The sequence below is a fragment of the Chiloscyllium plagiosum genome, chromosome 23 (genome assembly GCF_004010195.1).
Source record: "Chiloscyllium plagiosum isolate BGI_BamShark_2017 chromosome 23, ASM401019v2, whole genome shotgun sequence".
NCBI lineage: Eukaryota > Metazoa > Chordata > Chondrichthyes > Orectolobiformes > Hemiscylliidae > Chiloscyllium > Chiloscyllium plagiosum.
Genome location: NC_057732.1, coordinates 34,667,445 through 34,688,251, shown reverse-complemented (window position 1 = coordinate 34,688,251; position 20,807 = coordinate 34,667,445). Strand labels below are relative to the sequence as shown.

Sequence of the window (20,807 nt, the reverse complement as noted above, 5' to 3'; positions counted from 1 at the left end):
GCACATTCTTAAACATATTCAGTATGTTCTGTTCTCTCCCACCACCCCACATTGTAACCATTCAGGAGAGAATGGTGCAAGTTTTTGTCCCCAGTCATGACCAGTGCACGATAGGATTTCATGTCTCCATTTTGTTCACTTTGCTAACCTTTTCTCCTTTCTTGAGTGTCTCCTATTTCCTTCACTTTTAATTCAGGATTCTTCCATTCACTCCTCCACTACCTACCTCCCACTTCTACCCTGGTCTGGGTAGTAATGTTTCTGATCAATCTCTCCTGCCCTCCACCTTTCACAGACCCACCCCATTGGTTCTTACCTTACCTTTCACTTGCTGAAAACCTATTGCATTTCTAACTTTATCCAGTTCAGGTGAGAGGTCACAGAGCTGAGCTATTGAATTGGCTTGGCTTTTTAATCAGTATTGGAGAACTGAATGTGTAATCTGTTTCTGGATCCTGAACCTGCACAGTGTGCTTTTGATGCACCCACTGCAATTCTCAAAGTTACAGCTCACTTTGGACCAGGGAATTAGCTTGTCTTTCAGTTTGGGTGTGGGGCAGATTCCTAATGCTGGAGGGCCAATGGGAGGCTCTGAGAGATCAGCAACCCCCTCCACTGGCTGAGCTGGGAACTGCTGGTCTGAAGCTGGAGAGAGGGAGGAGGCCAAGCAAGTTTCTGCCAGGTGAGAAAGGCACAGCTCCTGGGTCACAATGCTGGATGGGAGGCACCAGCAGCTATAGCTGTGACCTGGCAACAGTATTTGAGAGGGGGAGACTTTCTGAAGTCATCCAACGCTTCTCCCACCCCCACCCACACTTCCTGCCCTGAGCCTACCACATTGACTTAGCCATGGTTTGCATAAGCTGCGTACATTGCCAACTGAAGATCCCAGCTGGCACTGTGACAGCTGCAAGCCCCCTACCAACCAACGAGTGGCCTCAATTGGCTGACATCAGGGCGTGGCAGTAATTCAGCACGGAGGCTGCGACAGCACACACCACCAACTTCGACCCAAATCCCACGTTAACATAAAGATTCTGACCCCCCCACCCGCGCTCTCTCCCACACAGTTTCTGCATTTATTTCAGAAATGAGGTCCCACAGTCCTGTCTATTCAGACACCATGTAGTCGCTGAAAGAATCTGGTTCCAGTCCAGGTCCTGGAACTTATTGCAATTAAGGATCCTGGGTATTTGCACATTACCCTGTGAGGGTGCCGAGTGAAGTGGTTTGACTTTCCCACAGTCCAAACTTTCCTTATATTTCACACACACACACACACACACAAGTTAGAGGCAACTGAGCTACACAGAGTATTTGAGAGCTGGGTGTGTGGTCAACAGAGATTGTACGTTATGAGCTCTGCCAATTTGTGTAACCACCCATTGCCCATTAGAATTTCAAATCATTTTAAATTCTGTGCTATAAACTCAGTCCAGATGAGCTCTTTTATTTAGTCCTAATAAGCCACAGCAGTACTGTCGGACAGATTTGCTGAACCAGTGAAAGCAAATCACACCCTCGTGTGATATAGCGGTAGTGAACCGACCTCAGTCAGAAGGCCCAGGTTCAAATCCCACTTGTGCCAGAGATGTTTCAAAGTACACCTGAACAGGTTGGTTAAACGTAGCTATAATATCCTGTTCTGGAAAGATCTTGGTGACATGGAGCAGTTGCTCAATACCCAGAATGCCCCCAAAAATTTGCTTCATTCCCTGCCTCTTCAAGTGATAGGAGGCAGGTACCTATTTGTTATGGCTAGGGATGGATAGGTTGAGGTCAAGAGAGGCTGTAACCTTCGATTTAGAGCAAGTTCTTGAACTTAGCGCTAACACTGTCAAGATGGTGACCCTCGGTCTCCAGGCTTCTTGTTGAGGCAGTGGACCCCACTGGAAAATTAATTCCCTCAGAAACAACAAAGCTGAGAAATAGGACCAAGTAACACAGATATATCAATTTTACAGGTAAACATCCGCCTCTTTCTGTTTAGATGGAGTGTACCAGTGAGAAGAATCAGGATTATTTTTTTAAAAAGGGGTTTTGAAGGTATCTTCTTCTGACAGAGTAATGTTGTTGTGAAGAGATCTGACCAGTTTTTGGATGAGTGTTGCTGAGAAGTCAGTTTTTGTTGTTCATCCTGAATTATCTGTCGTGAACTGCTGTGGTCCATCTGGTGTCGGTACACTCAGAGGGATTTTTATTTCTGTTAGGGTTTGACACAATGGAACTATTTGCTAGGCCATTGCGGTGGGTCTGTGGTCATGTTAAGACCTGACTAAGTTAGAAAAGCAGATATCCTCTCCTGAGGGGCAAATGGTTTTTTTTTACCATTTCTTGATCAATCATGAGACTAGCAATTGATTCCAGATTTACAAAATAATTCGATCTACATTTCCCCACGGTGGGATTTAAACTTCTGAAGCCTCCAAAGTGTTAGAATGGGACTTTTCATCAATTGTCCAGTAACATTATCTCAATGGTACTTCCGCTACAAGCAGCAGTTTCTCACTTGGTAGAAATCTCAACTCTGAGTCAGAGGTGGTAGTTTAAGTCCAACCAGGATCTGACTAAAGACATTGAAGCTCGCACTCCAGTGAAGTGCTGCACTGTTGGAGCTGTTGACCTCTGAATGAGGTATCAAACCCTATATGTCCATGTCAAACCCTATATGTCTATATCAAATCCTATATGTCCATATAAACCCTATATGTCTACATCAAACTCTATATGCGCTTTCAGTTACATATGAGGATCCCTTGACTTTATCTTAAATGCATTATATCCCAGTGTCCTGTCCTATATTTATCCCACAATCAATGCCACCAAAATTACTGTTAACAAAATTGTTAACAAACTTCTAGTTGTTATCACGTTTTGGTTTCTGGGAGCTTGCTGTGTGGATATTGGGTGCTGCTTTTCCTTGATGACAAAGCTTCAAAAGTGCTTCATTGATTGTAAAAAGCTTTGGGACATACCCTGTAGTTGTGAAAGAGACAGGAACAATGTCAATCGTTCTCTCTGATGAGGTTTATAAACCAAGTGTCAATCCATGTTGCTTTTATGTTTGGATAAAAAAAGCCATTCAGGTTTTTCTGAAATCTCTTGATCTTTACAAATGTGTTTCATGTTTTATGTGATAGTGGTGTTGATGTGCAGATTCAGAAAAAACTGTAATCCCTTTTGAATGGAGCTGGTGACAGCTACGGGCTCAATTTATGCTAAAGCACCCCTTAACAGGACAAGTTCAATGACCAGAACTAACTCTGAATGGAGGACTACAATGTGTACCTCCAACAGTGGCTCAGCAGCCCCACTGCTAATGGAATCCTGAAGGGCATAGCTGCTAGAGGGTCTGTGACAGGAAACCAACAAAAGGGAAAAATATACTAGACCTTGTCCTCATCAATCTGCATGATGTGGTTGTCAATGAATGACCACTGCATAGTTCAGCATTCACATTAAGAATACCCTCCATCATGCTGTGTGGGACTATCACTGAGCTAAATGGAATAGTCATCTGAACAGATCAAGCAACTCAAAACTGAACATCCAAGAGGCACTGTGGACCATCAACAGCAGCTGAATCATATTCCAAATCAATCTGTGAACTCACGCCTGGCATATCCCCCATTCATCCATGAACAGCACCAGGCATACCTGAAGATCTGGGTTCAACCTGGTGAAGCCACCAAACAGGACCACTCACATGCCAAACAGCTTAAGCGCAGGTAATAGAGCTAAGCGATCCCACAACAAATGATCAGATCCAAGCTTAACTGTCCTTCACATCCAGTCGTGAATGGTGGTGGACAATTCCACAATTCAGTGGAGGAAGCAGCTCCATAAATATCCCCATCCCCAATGATGGACTAGCCCGTCACTCAGTGCAAAAGATAAGGCCAAAGAGTTTGCAGCAATCTTCAGCCAGAAGTGTCTCGTGGATGATCCATCTTGACTTCCTCCAGTGGACCCCAGGATTACAGATACCAGTCTTCAGCCAATTTGATTCATTCCATCTGATATCAAGAAACGGTTGGAGACACTGGATACTGCAAACGCTGTGGGCCCTGGTAACATTGCAGCAATGGTAGTGAACATTTGTGCTCCAGAACTTGCCACTCCCCTAGCCAAGCTGTTCCAGGACAGTTACAACACTGGCATCCACCTGACAATGTGGAAAATTGCCCAGGAATGTCCTGTACACAAAAAGCAGGACAAATCCAACTGGGCCAATTACCACCCAAGTAGTTGACTCTTGAACATCAGGAAAATGATGGAACGTGTCATCAACGATACTATTAAGCAGCACCTGCTCAGCAATAACGTGCTGAGTGATGCCCAGTTTGGGTTGTGCCAGGGTCACTCAGCTCCTGACCTCATTACAGCCTTGGTTCAAACACGGACAAAAGAGCTGAATTCCAGAGGGGAGGTGAAAATGACTGCTCTTAATATCAAGACCACATTTGACACAGTAGTCCATCAAGGAGCCCTAACAAAACTGGCATCAATGGGGGCAAACTCTCCATTGGTTGGAGTCATATCTGACACATAGGAATATGGTTATGGTTGTTGGAGGTCAGTCATGTCAACTCAAGGACATCTCTGCAGGAGTTCGTCAGGATAGTGTCCTAGGCCGAGCCATCTTCAGCTGCTTTATCAATGACTCCCTCCATCATAAGGTCACAAGTGGGGACCTTTGCGATGATCACACAACATTCAGCACCATTTGCAATGGTGAATGATGTCCAAATACAACAAGAGCTGAGCATTATCCAGGTTTGGGCTGACATGTGGCAAGTAACATTCATGCTGCAAAAATGCAAGGCAATGACCATCTCCAACAAGAGACAATCTAACCATCGCCCCTTGACATTCAATAGCACGATCATTGCTAAATTCTCCCACTATCAACATCCTGGGGATTACCATTGACCAGAAAGTAAACTGGTCTAGCTATATGGATACTGTAGCTACAACAGCAGGTCAGAGGCTAGGAATACTGCAGTGATAACTCATACCCTGACTCCCTTTAAGGCTGTCCACTATCTACCAGGCACAAGTCAGGAATGTGTTGGAATACTCCCCACTTGCCTGGATGGGTGCAACCCCAACAACATTCAAGAAGCTGGATGCCATCCAGGGCAAAGCAGCCTGCTTGCTTGGCACTACACCAACAAGCCTCCAATCCCTCCATGGAGGAATTGAGGACTGCAGATGCTGGGGATCAGAGCTGAAAATGTGTTGCTGGAAAAGCGCAGCAGGTCAGGCAGCATCCAAGGACCAGGAGAATCGACGTTTCGGGCATGAGCCCTTCTTCAGAGCTCCTGAAGAAGGGTTCATGCCCAAAATGTCGATTCTCCTGCTCCTTGGATGTTGCCTGACCTGCTGCGCTTTTCCAGCAATACATTTTCAGCTCCAATCCCTCCACTACTGATACTCAGTAACAACCGTGTAAACTACCTACAAGATACACTGCAGAAATTCACCAAATCTCCTTAACAGCACTTGCCACTCCCACAACCTCTTCCATCTAGAAGGACATGGACAGCAGATACACGGGAACACCACCACCTTCAAGTTCACCTCCAAGACACTACAATCCTGACTTGGAACTATATCGCTGTTTCTTCACTGTCGCTGGGTCAAAATCCCAGAATTCCCTAGATTACAGCATTGTGGCTCTAACTACACCAAATAGACTGTAGTTCTTCATGAAGGCAGCTCACCATCACCATCTCAAGGGCAACTAGGGTGGCCGAGCTAACAGGGTTCTGGTTCTTACCAATAGCAGCATTTAGCATAAATCAAAGGGACCACTTTGAACAGTAACAGATCACTGGTCACAATACTGGTTTAGTCTCAGCTTGAGAATTGTGTCCAGCTGAGAGAAGACATTAGGAAACACATGACAACGTTATAAAGGGTACAGTAACAATATCACAAGGATGACTCCAGGAGTGAGAAACTTCAGTTATGAGGTTGGTTTGGAAAATTTAGAATTCTTTTCTTTGGAGAAGGTTGAGAGGGGAGTTGATCGAGATATTCAAAACCATGAAGGATCTGAACAGAGTAGAAAGGACTGAGTAGGACAACTGTTCCCATTGGTAGAAGATTAAGGACAAGAGGGTATTGATTTAACATAATTGGCAAGTAAAGCAATGATGGCGTGTGGAAGATTTTCTTCACAGGTGAATAGTTAGGACCTGGAACATATTGCCTGAAAATATGATGAAGGAACGCTCAATTGAAGATTTTGGAAGGGGTTCAGATGATTATATGAAAAGAAAGAATTGACAATGTTATGGGGAAATGTGCCTTCAGAGAGACTAACAGATCTTATAGACAGTGTGGATCTTCTTCCCCTGGGCCGTGTCTCTGCCCCATGGATAACAGAGAGTTCCTGGCACACTCCTGGCACCTGTCCAGTACATGGGCATACAGTTATCTCCAAAGGTCAGCCTCTGAGCCTTGCAATGTAGTTGTGTCAAGGTGATGAGATCTGACATGTTCCTGAACTCCTCGCTTCCTGAAGCAGTTCCTTCTCCTGTCACATGCTCCAGCTGATTCACTGGAGGATTGTTAAAAGGTCCATTTGAAAGCTTTTAGACAAGACAGGACCGTGCTATCAGACGTCCAGATCTTCAAAAGATGCTTTTTCCAGATTGTTCTAAACGCAAACACAGCGAGGATTGATAAGGCTGTGCTCATGTTTGACAGTGTAGTAACTTCTGAAAGACGTTTCGGAACTCGGTATTGAAGATGGTGTAAATAATGGGGTTGACTGCACTGTTTACGTATCCCAACCATGTGACCACACTGATCAACATGGAGCCAATGGAACAGGCTTCACACAAAACCTTCAGAACATGAACCACAAAGAACGGAGTCCAACAAGCAAGGAACACTCCTGAGGAGGAAAGAATACAACACGTAATGCAGGTCTATTCATATCCCAGTCCCAAAAGGGGGAGGCTCAGAGTTTGTCACCTGCAAGCACATTGCTCTGCCCATCACACTGTGACCCCTCATACCATAACCCCATCACTCTGTGACCCTTTTGCACTGTGATGTCATAGCACTGTGACCCCCATCGCACTTGTGACCCTCATCGCACTGTGATATCATAGCATTGTGACCCCATTACACTGTGACCACATTGCACTGTGACCCTATTACACTGAGATCCCCATCGCACTGTGACCCCTACTACACTACAAGCCCAATACGTTGTGACCCATCGCACTATGACCACATCACACTGTGACCCCTATTACACTGTGACCCCATCGCACTTCGTCACCATTGCACTCTGACCCCATCTCACGGTGACCCTATTACACTGTGACCCCATTACACTATGATCCCGATCGCTCTGTGAGCCCTGTGGTGTAAGGTGCATTAGTCAGGGGTAAATATAGGGCAGGAGAATGGGTTTGGGTGGGTTACTCTTCTGAGGGTCAGTGTGGACTTGTTGGGCTGAAGGGCCTGTTTCCATACTATAGGGAATTTAATCTCGTTACACTGTGACCCCATCGCACTCTCTCCCCCATCGCACTGTGACCCTATTACACTGAGACCCTTATTACACTGTGACCCTATTACACTGTGACCCCCATCACACTGTGACCCCTATTACACTGCAACCCCAATACATTGTGACCCCATCGCACTGTGACCACATCATACTGTGACCCCTATTACATTATAACCCTATTACACTGTGACCCCTATTACACTGTGATCCCTATTACACTATGACCCATCACACTGTGACCCTATCGCACTGTGACCCCTATTACATTGTAACCCTATTACACTGTGACCCATCACACTGTGACCCCATCACACTGTGACCCCTATTACATTGTAACCTATTACATTGTGACCCCTATTACACTGTGATCCCTATTACACTGTGACCCATCACACTGTGACCCCATCACACTGTGACCCCTATTACATTGTAACCCTATTACACTGTGACCCCTATTACACTGTGATCCCTATTACACTGTGACTCATCACACTGTGACCCTATCGCACTGTGACCCCATCACACTGTGACCTCTATTACATTGTAACCCTATTACACTGTGACCCTATCGCACTGTGACCCCATCACACTGTGACCCCTATTACATTGTAACCCTATTACACTGTGACCCATTGCACTGTGACCCCATCACACTGTGACCCCTATTACATTGTAACCCTATTACACTGTGACCCATCACACTGTGACCCCGATTACATTGTAACCCTATTACACTGTGATCCCTATTACACGGTGACCCATTGCACTGTGACCCCCATCAACTGTGACCCCTATTACATTGTAACCCTATTACACTGTGACCCATCGCACTGTGACCCCCATCACACTGTGACCCCTATTACATTGTAACCCTATTACACTGTGACCCATCGCTCTGTGACTCCCATCACACTGTGACCCCTATTACATCGTAACCCTATTACACTGTGACCCATTGCACTGTGACCCCCATCACACTGTGACCCCTATTACATTGTAACCCATTGCACTGTGACCCCATCACACTGTGACCCCGATTACATTGTAACCCTATTACACTGTGACCCATCACACTGTGACCCCAACACACTGTGACCCCTATTACACTATAACCCTATTACACTGTGACACCATCACACTGTGACCACATCGCCCTGTGACCCTATTACGCAGTGACCCTATTACACTGTGATCCATCACCATGTAACCCCATTACACTGTGAACCCTATTACACTGTGACCCATCATGTGATCTCATCACTCTGTGACCCCATCACTCTGTGACCGCATCGCCCCGTAACCCTCTGACACTGAGAATCCTATCACACTATGACCCATCACCATGTGACCCTATTATATTGTGAACCTATTACACTGTGACCCCATCGCACTTCAACCCCATTGCACACTCTCCCCCATCGCAGTGACCCTATTACACTGTGGCTCATCACTATATGACCCCATTACACTGTGACCCTATTATACCGTGACCCATCACCATATGACCCCATTACACTGTGACCCATCACCATATGACCCCATTACACTGTGAACCCATTACACTGTGAACCCATTACACTGTGACCCTATTACACTGTGACACATCACACTGTAACCCCATTAAACTGTTACCCTATTACACTGTGACGTTATTACACTGTGACCCATCACCATGTGATCCCATTACACTGTGACCCCATTAAACAGTGACACATGACACTGTGACCCCATTAAACTGTGATCCCATTACACTGTGAACCCTATTACAATGTGTCCCTATTACACTGTGACAAATCACACTGTGACCCTATTACACTGTGACCCCATTACACTGTGACCCTATTACACTGTGACGCATCACACTGTAACCCTATTACACTGTATCGCATCACACTGTGACCCCATTAAACTGTGACCCCACCACACTGTGACCCTATTACACTGTGACACATCACACTGTAACCCCATTAAACTGTTACCCTATTACACTGTGACCCTATTACATTGTGACCCATCACCATGTGATCCCATTACACTGTGAACCCTATTACACTGTGACCCCATTAAACTGTGATGCATCACACTGTGACCCTATTACACTGTCACCCCATTAAACTGTGACGCATCACACTGTGAACCTTATTACACTGTGACCCCATTACACTGTGACCATATTACACTGTGACCCATCACCATCTGATCCCATTACACTGTGAACCCTATTACACTGTGTCCCCATTAAACTGTGATGCATCACACTGTGAACCCTTTTACACTGTGACCCCATTACACTGTGAACCCTATTACAATGTGTCCCTATTACATTGTGACGAATCACACTGTGACCCTATTACACTGTGACCCCATTACACTGTGACCCAATTACACTGTGATGCATCACACTGTGACCCTATTACACTGTGAGCCCATTAAACTGTGTCCCTATTATACTGTGACACATCACACTGTGATCCTATTACACTGTGACCCTTTTACACTGTGACCCATCATCATGTGACCCAATTACACTGTGACCCTATTATATTGTGACTCATCACCATGTGACCCCACTACACTGTGAATCCTGTTACTCCGTGAACCCTATTACACTATGACCCTGATTACACTGTGACCTCTATTACTCTGTGGTCCCAACGCACTGTGACCCCTATTACACTGTGACCCATCACGCTGTGACCCCTATCACATTGTGACCATATTATACTGTGACCCTATTACACTGTGACCCCTATTTTACTCTGATGCCTATCACACTGTCACCCCATCACCGCATGACCCCTATTATACGGTGACCCCATCACACTGTGACCCCTATTAAACTCTGACCCATCGCACCATGACCCCTATTGCACTCTGATCCCCATTACACTGTGACCCCATCAGAGCATTCTCCATTCTTACTCCCTCACTTTCCTTTCTACCCACTCTATTTCACTCCACTCCAATCTCTGTTAATTGTTCTCCCAAATACTCCCTTTCACATTCTCACCACCCACTCACCCACCTTCTCTACTTCTTCTCCACCCATTCGGGTGCTCCTTCACTCTCCTCCCTACTCTCCCCGACCCCTCACTCTCCCCATCCTCTCACTTTCCCCCAATCCCTCACTCCGCTCCTTGGTATCCCTGCTGAAACATAAAGACTGACTGTTTGGGTCATGTCTTCCCCTGTGCCCATCACATGGTGCCATGTGGCGGACAGGGTAAGTACCCACCTACAACAATCGGGAGGACTTTCATCGCTTTCCTCTCACGGCCACTGACTCTGCGGCTTCTCATGAAGGGCTCTCTCCCCAGGCCGTGCCGCGATAGAGCCCCATTCTCCTTTGGGGTTCCTGCCTTTGTTCCATCAGGTGTCTCCACATCGGAAGTGCTGTCGAGCTGTGTAGTGATCAAGTCACTTTCCGGAATGTTCTTAGCTGCGTTGGGGCTTAGATTTGGCACAATGTATTTCACCACGTGTCTCTCGCGCTTGCGGGGTGAGAGGTTGAAGGCGAACGTGCGATCCCGGGATGGGAGTGTGATCCTGCGGTTCTCCCCCCAGCGTTTGAGGCCCCGGAACATTCCATAGTACAGGAGCAACATGATTGGACACGGCACAAAGAAGGAGCAGACCGAGGAGTAAACCACAAATGTGCCGTCTTCCAGTTTACAATCTGTCACGTCCCGGCCAGGAACATTGTTGAGCCCAAAGATGACTGGGGAAGCCACCCCAAGCGACAGGAGCCAGGTGGCCATGATGAGAATCAGCTGGCGCCCACTGAAGTGGTTCCTGTTGTATTTCAGCGGAACGATCACAGCAACGTACCTGCACAAGACACAGAGACATCCGTCAGAGCCGGCCAGAGGAACTGGAGGTCAGTTCAAACTGACCAACCCCCATCTCACTGCAGCCAATGACCTTTGACCCAAGCCCTCAGGAGTGATCTTTTACCCCCTACCCCCACAGGACGTGGCACACAGTTACACACTCAAGTACCAGTCCTGATGTTTGATGAAGCTCTCTCCAACAAGGCAGCTCCCAAGAATTTGTGAGCCATCATTTCAAGGATTTGTGAATGATCGCCTGTTGTTAATCTGGACACACAAGCCATTCAGCCAGCTCTTTTTGTTTTGGCTGCTTTCTGATTTACGTCAGTCAGAAGCTGATAAAATTGATTAGGATAGGATTGTTCCCTGTTTTGGGTGTGACTAGATTGATTCTATGGTTTAACTGAGAGATTACTGTGAGGGTGTTCTATTAGGGTTTAGGATCAACCTACAAGTGGATGTGACAGCTTCTAGGCTGCAACTACTATGTTCAGAAGTTATCAAACCAGGTCAGTAAAGGCTTTGGTCAGAACCAGGGAATACAGCCTTTTGGCAGGTTAAGAGGAGGTAATTCAAGGTTTTGACAATAGAACTAAAAACTTTGGCCATGCATGATATAAGGTCACTGTCTTTTTATTTTTGATTTTTTTTTTCAGTTGTGCACTGAAATTAGAGAAGAACAGTTTTGAAACCAGAATTATTCCGTAGCTTGAAAACCAATTAATTTGAGACTCATTGTGAACATTGTTTGCACAGCTGTGGGTTGTATCAATGGTTACAAATAAACTGGATCCAAAGAGTTGTGTACTGATGGAACTTTAGCAGCAAATAGCAGATTGGTTTATGGACTAGTGACCCATGACCAATGACAAAGGTCTTCTGCCTGCCAACATTTATGTGATTGGTTCTCTGGTACCCAAACAACTTGAAGCCATGAACAAGATAGTGAGAAGCCTTCAGACCATCACCAACCCAGGAAATCTCTCTGTTCTCTGCAGTAAAAGCTACTTTAAGACTAAAGAAATTCAGTTTGTCTGTTGTTCAGCAGATACTGTAAGATATGACTTTTAACCAATAATGTTGAGGCCTTTTATCAGTAAAGCAGGTACCATGTGCTTTGTACAAACTAGGGGGAGTCTCTGGCAAAAGACCAAGTAGCAGCATTCTAATCAGCACAAGAGCCATCTCAACAGTTCATGTGAATATCGACCATTGAAATGCTTTCCCACTTTTCCCTCCCTCAAATATGCGTCTTTTTTCAATGTCAATCTTAGTGAGAGAGAGAGTATGTGTCCGTGTGTGTGTGTGTGTGTGTGTGTATACACGTGTGTGTGCTTGTGCATGTGTATGTGTATACAAATGAGTTTTTAAGGAGATTAGAGTTTTAATTAGTTGGGAGTGTTGCTGAACAGAGAGATCTTGGAGTGCAGCTTCATAGCTCCTTGAAAATTGAGTCGCAGGTAGACAGGATAGTGAAGAAGGCGTTTGGTATTCTTTCCCTTATTGGTCAGAGTATTGAGTACAGGAGTTGGGAGGTCATGTTGCAGCTGTACAGGACATTGGTTAGGCTACTGTTGGAATATTGCATGCAATTCTGGTCTCCTTCCTATCGGAAAGATGTTGTGAAACTTGAAAGGGAAATATAAAAGAGACCTAAGCGGCATCTTTTTCACGCAGAGGGTAGTACGTGTATGGAATGAGCTGCCAGAGGATGTGGTGGAGGCTGGTACAATTGCAACATTTAAGAGGCATTTGGATGGGTATATGAATAGGAAGGGTTTGGAGGGATATGGGCCAGGTGCTGGCAGTCGGGACGAGATTGGGTTGGGATGTCTGTCGGCATGAACGGGTTGGATCGAAGGGTCTGTTCCCATGCTATACATCTGTATGACTCTAATTATTTTGCAATAGTCCATAACTGTTTACCTGTAGCTTGAGTCTATTTACCCAGAATAAATGCTAGTTTTTGTTAAGTACAGAAACCTGCTCCTATCTTTCTGTCAAACTGCTCCTAACAAGTGGTTCCCAGCCTTTTCAGTGACATGGTACACTTCAGTGAGACAAAACAATTCCACAGCACACCCACTTTTCTCATGTCATCTCAATTTGCCCTTTGGCCACGTGTTTAGAATGTTCACATTTTAGAATCAAAAGACCAATTCCATGCTTTTAATTTGATGATTAATTTTCATGAATCGTAGTTTTGTTTGGTCATAATATTGTTTAAGATGAAATAATGTTTGTTTGTCATTGATTTTCATTACCTTTGTACAAAATTTCACAGGACGGTTGGACAGTCCTCCCAGAATACTGATTGAAAACCACTGCCCAAGAAGACAGGTAAACTGGAGAATGTTGTGTTCTTTTCAAAATCTTTAAGCTTTGTGTTAACTCTTGAAAGAGTGGGATATAAATTCCAGCATCATCCCAGTAAGGCCACTGAATAAAGATCTCACTCAGAACCAGGTCACTAGGTTTTAAATAGGACCACATTAACCAAGAGTTAGGAAGTGTTGTCTAGTATCTGCAGTGTAGAAATAGGGCACTTGGTCCAACTGGTCAATATCAATGTTTATGATCCATGTGAGTCTTCTCACAATCCTCTTCATCTAATCTCACGGACATACCTTTCCTTGTGTTTATTTAACTTCCTCTTAAACACATCCATCCTAGTCACCTCAGCCAGTCTCTGAGCTAATGATTTCTATGTTGAAGCCACTGTCTCTGTGTAAAGACATTTCTCTGATATTTTCCCTTGGATTTATTTATGAATATCTTATATTTATGACCCCTGGATCTAATCTCACCACAAATGGAAATATCTTCTCTGCGTCTGCTCCATGAAATAATGTTATAATCTTAAAGATCGCTATTAGATCAATCCTCAGTCTTCTCCTTTCTAGAGAAAGTCACCCTAACCTGTTTGAATGTTTTTCAGCCTTTTCTAGTACATCCACATTCTTCTTATGTCATGGAGATCAGAAAACAGACTCAGCTGGTTGGTGTCTACTAAGGATTTAGATGAAGAGACCAGGAATAGGATGAGGATATAGAACCTGAATACACAGGAGCAGGACTTGAAGGTTGTGCTGTTGGTTTAGTGCTGCTGGTGCTGTCTAGCCAGCTGAGCTAATGCCTAGAGGCAGTACACTGAAGGTTCTAGATTCATAGAAACCCTACAATGTGGAAACAGGCCCTTCGGCCCAACAAGTCCACACCAACCCTCCGAAGAGTAACCCCGACCCATTCCCTTACATTTACCCCGGACTAATGCACCTAATCTACACATCCATGATCGCGATGGACGGTTTCGCATGGCATCAAACCTGCACATCTTTGGATTGTGGGAGGAAACCGGAGCACCCGGAGGAAACCCACGCAGACACGGGGAGAATGTGCAAACTCCACACAGACAGTTGCCCCAAGCTGCTGGGACTGTTATTTCTCACAATTTGCACAAATAATCTACACAGAGCAATCCGAACGCCAACTTTAGACCTTGTGGATGATACCAGTTTTGTGCGAGGTCGGGGAAAGGAATAGCCAGTACAGAGGAGAACCGTATGAAAGTACCGGGAGACGTACATAAATGGGCGTATTGTGTGTAAAAATGGCAAAATGAGTATCAATATGGATAAGTGTGAGGTGGAATAAGCTAAATGGTCCATTGTGTTCAGGATTGTGTAAGTTAGGTGCATTAGTCAGGGGAAATGTAGAGTAATAGGATAGGGGAATGGGTCTGAGTGGGTTACTGTTCGGAGGGGGTTCGTGGACATGTTGGGCCGAAGGGCCTGTTTCCACACCATCCAGATTCTGTGTAAAGCATTAGTTTTCTGCTTGCCATGCACTCTGTTGGCTCCTCTCTTCATATGTCTGATCGTTGTTATACATTGACTACATAACTCATTGTAAATCTTTTATAAATCCAGACATCAACTCTATCACTCTTATCTACCATTTCTGTGAGAGTCATAGAGATGTACAGCATGGAAACAGACCCTTCAGTCCAACTCATCCATGCCAACCAGATATCCCAACGTAATCTGGTCCCATCTGCTAGCACCCGGCCCATATGTTTTCTTCAAATAATTCAATGAAACCAATCAAGCATAACTTTTACTTTCGGATTAGGTTTTGGATGCTGAAGTCTATTTTCAGTTTCTCAATGTGGGACTTACTGAAGACAGCCTACTCAGTGAAGAGATGTGAAGATTCATACAAACCTGTCCACACTGATTGCACAGAGGTTGAAGATGGAAGCTGTGCAAAGCATCACATCCATTGTCATTAATGCATCACACAGGAAGCTGTTCAGAGTCCAAATCCCTCCCTGAAACTGGAAAAAATGAATGAAACAACACAAGTAGCACCAGCACAGTCAGTGGGGCTTCACACCAACACAAGAAGTGACTGAGATAAAAAGAACAAGGCCCAACGAGTTAAACTAGTCAATGGTAGTCAGAAGCTAACATCTCTTATCTTCCTTCATTCCTAAAATAAGAACAAAAATGAAGTTTCCTCATGGAACCTTCTAGAATGGGATGGTGAATAATGCTATTAAAAATGTGGTGGTTGTTGGACATTAGGAATGTTCCAGGTTGGTGGAATTTGGCAGTTTACACTGCAACTGCATTGGCCAATAGCTTCCCAGGTTCTAGTCCATCTTCCTGGTTATCGGAGGTTCCTCAGTACACCTGCATATGGACAGCCCGTGAGCAATGGTCAGTGTCTGAAGAAAGGATGATTAACTAGTCAGTGAGGGCAGGAGATCATTGGAAATATTTCTGCACAGAGAAACCTCTCGGGTATGGCAGTCAGGGGAGTGGATAAAATGGGAGAAAGTGAGTAGGGAGGAATGAGATATTAGAGATCATGAAGAATCCAGTGCAAGGTAGGTGGGATAGAGGAAAGTGGAGAGAAGGGCTAAGCTGAGGCATCTAATGAGAAGGTGGTTAGCTGGAACTTACTGATGAAACATAAATCTGATTTCTTTGACCAAATGAACTTCTGTTCTGAAACATCATTTTTTAATGCATCCGGATAATCGGTTACTTGGTTAGTGTTGGGAGGTCGAAAAGTTGTGGTGCTGAAAAAGCACAACAGGGCCAGACATCATCTGAGGAGCAGGAGAATCGATGTTTCGGGCATAAGCCCTTCATCAGGATTTCCTGCTCCTCGGATGCTGCTTGACCTGCTCTACTTTTCCAGCCACATTTTTCGGACTCTGATCTCCAGCATCTGCAGTCCTCCCTTTCCCCTGGTGTTGGGCAGTTTCTGTGGTATACATTGGGACAAAATAAATATAGTTCAGCCATTTCAGTGTCATTACTCGTGAGATTACCTTTGTGAGATAAGGGTATCAGAGCCTGTCGGAGTTAATATTGAGGAGTACCTTAAGCACTACCCTCTATGATATTGTTGTTTAGACTCTGACAAAACAGCTTAGGATCCTGAACAAGGGAACTGTAACTCCCAGGTCCTCCTCATTGTTTCTGTCCAATGTCTATCATTTCAATGTAACCAGTAATTAGTTGCTAACACACTATGAGCTATATCTTGTTAACAAAAAGACTTCTAATTAGAACCGTCAGTAGTTTTCCTCTCCCACACTCAACCAATCAGACTCTGGGGTTTCCTACACTTAAAGAGGACAGTGGCCTCATGATGATGTTCACATTTAGGTACAAATCCATCAAACTCATACCCCCTTCCCCCCCCCCCCCAATTCATGGCTATGTGCCCCTCCTGATGTTCTTTTTGATATTTATATGTCTGCAGGATACTTGACGTTTTTCTTTTTGCAGTTCCTATTTGCCCTTCTATTCTGTATCTGGCCTGGGCAATTTTGATACGACAGTACCGAGGGCACTTCATTCTGTATCCTATCGGTGTTGTACCCGCCCTGGGAATGTTTGATGAATCAACATTGAGGGCACTTTAATGTAGCCTGCCTACAGTAGAAATGTAATCACAGTCACAGTGAATGTTTGAGAGAACATCCAAAGAACTTACATAGATACATATTTGTCAAAGTTAAACATTTTACGTATTTTAGTCAATTCAGCACAGATTAGCTCTTACTACCTCTGGTAATCATGGCATTTATGTTGCTACTTAAGGGGAAGTAATTACTCTCTCTTTCGTTGGAGATAGGGCAAGAGCGTGCGTGGCATGAGGTGTAAACAGTCCCCACTATTTCTCCAGTCTGAGTGCAGTCCAGATCTTGGGCCAAGCTGTTTCAGTATCTGAACAGTTACAGTCATTACTAAACACAATACAATCATTGGCAAACATGACCAGCTCTGAGGATCACTTATGGATCATTTCATTGGTGATAGTGCAGACTCCTTACCTCAGTGTACACGAAGAGAGGCAGGACAAGAACAGCAAGAAGTAAATCTGCTACAGCCAGGCTGACAATGAAGTAGTTTGTCGCTGTCTTCAAGGACCTCTCAATCAGCACGCTGAGGCACACCAGCACATTGCCCAGGATGATGGCTACTATTAATGGCACACCAAACACAAGCGCAAGGTAATTATACTGAGAACTGTCAACTCCATGGGTTCTATTCACTGTGCCATTGGACATGGTCAAGTAACCAAATCCTCACTGTTCATGCCACACTTCAGGACCATCTGAAAAGAAACAAAGCATTCAGTTCATGCTAGGCCAATGCAATATCTCTTTTGGTAGAAGTGACCTGTACAAGAAAGATGGATTGCACCTAAATTGGAAGGGGACTAATATACTGGCAGGGAGAGTTACTGGAGCTGCTCAGGAGGATTTAAACTAGTAAGGTGGGGTTGGGACCTAGGGAGACAGTGACGAAAGAGATCAATCTGAGACTGGCACAGTTGAGAACAGAAGTGAATCAAACAGTCAGGGCAGGCAGGGACAAAGCAGAGAACAAGGTAGAACTGACAAATTAAACGGCATTTATTTCAATGCAAGAGGTCTAACAGGGAAGGCAGATGAACTCAGGGCATGGTAAGGAACATGGAACTGGGATATCATAGCAATTACAGAAACATGGCTCAGGGATGAACAGGACTGGCAGCTTAATGTTCCAGGATACAATGGGCAGCACGGTGGCACAGTGGTTAGCACCGCTGCCTCACAGCGCCAGAGACCCAGGTTCAATTCCCGCTTCAGGCAATTGTCTGTGTGGATTGCATATTCTCCCCATGTCTGCGTGGGTTTCCTCTGGGTGCTCCAGTTTCCTCCCACAGTCCAAAGATGTGCAGGTTAGGTGAATTGGCCATGCTAAATTGCCCGTAGTGTTAGGTGAAGGGTTAAATGTAGGGGCATGGGTCTGGGTGGGTTGCTCTTCAGAGGGTTGGTGTGGACTTGTTAGGCCGAAGGGCCTGCTTCCACATTGTAAGTAATCTAAAATGTGACAGAAAGGGAGGCAAGAGAGCAAAGGGAGTGGTGTTTTTGATAAGGGATAGCATTTACAGCTGTGCTGAGGGGGGATATTCCCAGAAATACATCCAGGGAAGTTATTTGGGTGGAACTGAGAAATAAGAAAGGGATGATCACCTTATTGGAATTGTATTATAGACCCCCAAATAGTCAGAAGGAAATTGAGAAACAGATTTGTAAGGTAATCTCAGCTATCTGTAAGAATAATAGGGTGGTTATGGTAGGGGATTTTAACTTTCCAAACATAGACTGGGACTGCCATAGTGTTAAAGGTTTAGATGGAGAGGAATTTGTTAAGTGTGTACAAGACAATTTTCTGATTCAATGTGTGGATGTACCTACTAGAGAAGGTGCAAAACTTCACCTACTTTTGGGTAATAAGGCAGAGCAGGTGACTGAGGTGTCAGTGGGGAAGCACTTTTGGCCAGCAACCATAACTCTATTAGTTTTAAAACAGTGATGGAAAAAAATAGACCAGATCCAAAAGTTGAAGTTCTAAATTAGAGAAAGGCCAATTTTGATGGTATTAGACAAGAACTTTCGAAAGCTGATTTGGGGCAGATGTTCACAGGTAAAGGGACAGCTGGTAAATGGGAAGTCTTCAGAAATTAGATAATGAGAATCCAGAGAAAGTATATTCATGTCAGGGTAAAAGGAAAGGCTGGTAGGTATAGGGAATGCTGGATGACTAAAGAAATTGAGGGTTTGGTTAAGAAAAAGAAGGAAACATATGTAAGGTATAGACAGGATAGATCGAGTGAATCCTTAGAAGAGTATAAAGGCAGTAGGAGTATACTTAAGAGGGAAATCAGGAGGGCAAAACGGGGACATGAGATAGCTTTGGCAAATAGAGTTAAGGAGAATCCAAAGGGTTTTTACAAATACATTAAGGACAACAGTGTAACTCGGGAGAGAATAGGCCCCCTCAAAGTTCAGCAAGGAGGCCTTTGTGTGGAGTCACAGAAGATAGGGGAGATACTAAACAAGTATTTTGCATCATTATTTACTGTAGAAAAGGAGATGGGAGATATAGAATGTAGGGAAATAGATGGTGACATCTTGAAAAATGTCCATTTCACAGAGGAGGAAGTGCTGGTTATCTTGAAATGCTTAAAAGTGGATAAATCCCCAGGACCTGATCAGGTGTACCCGAGAACTCTGTGGGAAGCTAGAGAAGTGATTGCTGGGCCTCTTGCTGAGATATTTGTATCATCGATAGTCACAGGTGAGGTGCCGGAAGACTGGAGGTTGGCTAACATGGTGCCACTGTTTAAGAAAGATGGTAAGGACAAGCCAGGGCTATAGACCAGTGAGCCTGACCTCAGTGGTGGGCAAGTTATTGGAGGGAATCCTGAGGGTCAGGATGTACATGTATTTGGAAAGGTAAGGACTGATTCAGGATAGTCAACATGGCTTTGTGTGTGGGGAAATCATGTCTCACAAACTTGATTCAGGTTTTTTGAAGAAGTAACAAAGAATATTGATGAAGGCAGAGTGGTGGATGTGATCTATACAGACTTCAGTAAGGCGTTCGACAAGTTTCCCCATGGTAGACTGGTCAGCAAGGTTAGATCTCATGGAATGCAGGGAGAACTAGCTATTTGGATACAGAACTGGCTCAAAGGTAGAAGACAGAGGGTGATGGTGGAGAGTTGTTTTTCAGACTGGAGGCCTGTGACCAGTGGAGTGCCACAAGGATCGGTGCTGGGTCCTCTACTTTTCATCATTTACATAAATGATTTGGATGTGAGCATAAGACGTATAGTTAGTAAGTTTGCGGTTGACACCAAAATTGGAGGTGTAGTGGACAGCAAAGAAGGTTATCTCAGACTACAATGGGATCTTGATCAGATGGGCCAATGGGCTGAGGAGTGGCAGATGGAGTTTAATTTAGATTAATGCGAGGTGCTGCATTTTGGGAAAGCAAATCTTAGCAGGACCTGTACACTTAATGGTAAGGTCCTAGGGAGTGTTGCTGAACAAAGAGACCTTGGAGTGCAGGTTCATAGCTCCTTGAAAG

The 20,807-nt window shown here is 44.7% G+C and overlaps 1 protein-coding gene across 1 annotated transcript in view; it reads right to left on the bottom strand.

Moving 5' to 3' along the window:
- Positions 1 to 5,625: 5,625 nt before the first annotated feature.
- The window catches only part of drd4-rs (dopamine receptor D4 related sequence), a 28,009-nt gene continuing 12,827 nt past the window's right edge, over positions 5,626 to 20,807 (bottom strand). Inside the window, exons 2-5 of the mRNA XM_043713252.1 lie at positions 17,717 to 18,000; positions 15,588 to 15,700; positions 10,770 to 11,362; positions 5,626 to 6,907 (exon numbers count right to left, since the gene is read on the bottom strand). Coding sequence (XP_043569187.1) covers positions 6,705 to 6,907; positions 10,770 to 11,362; positions 15,588 to 15,700; positions 17,717 to 17,953 — 1,146 coding nt within the window. The 5' untranslated portion in view covers positions 17,954 to 18,000 and the 3' untranslated portion in view covers positions 5,626 to 6,704. The remainder of the gene's footprint in view (positions 6,908 to 10,769; positions 11,363 to 15,587; positions 15,701 to 17,716; positions 18,001 to 20,807) is intronic.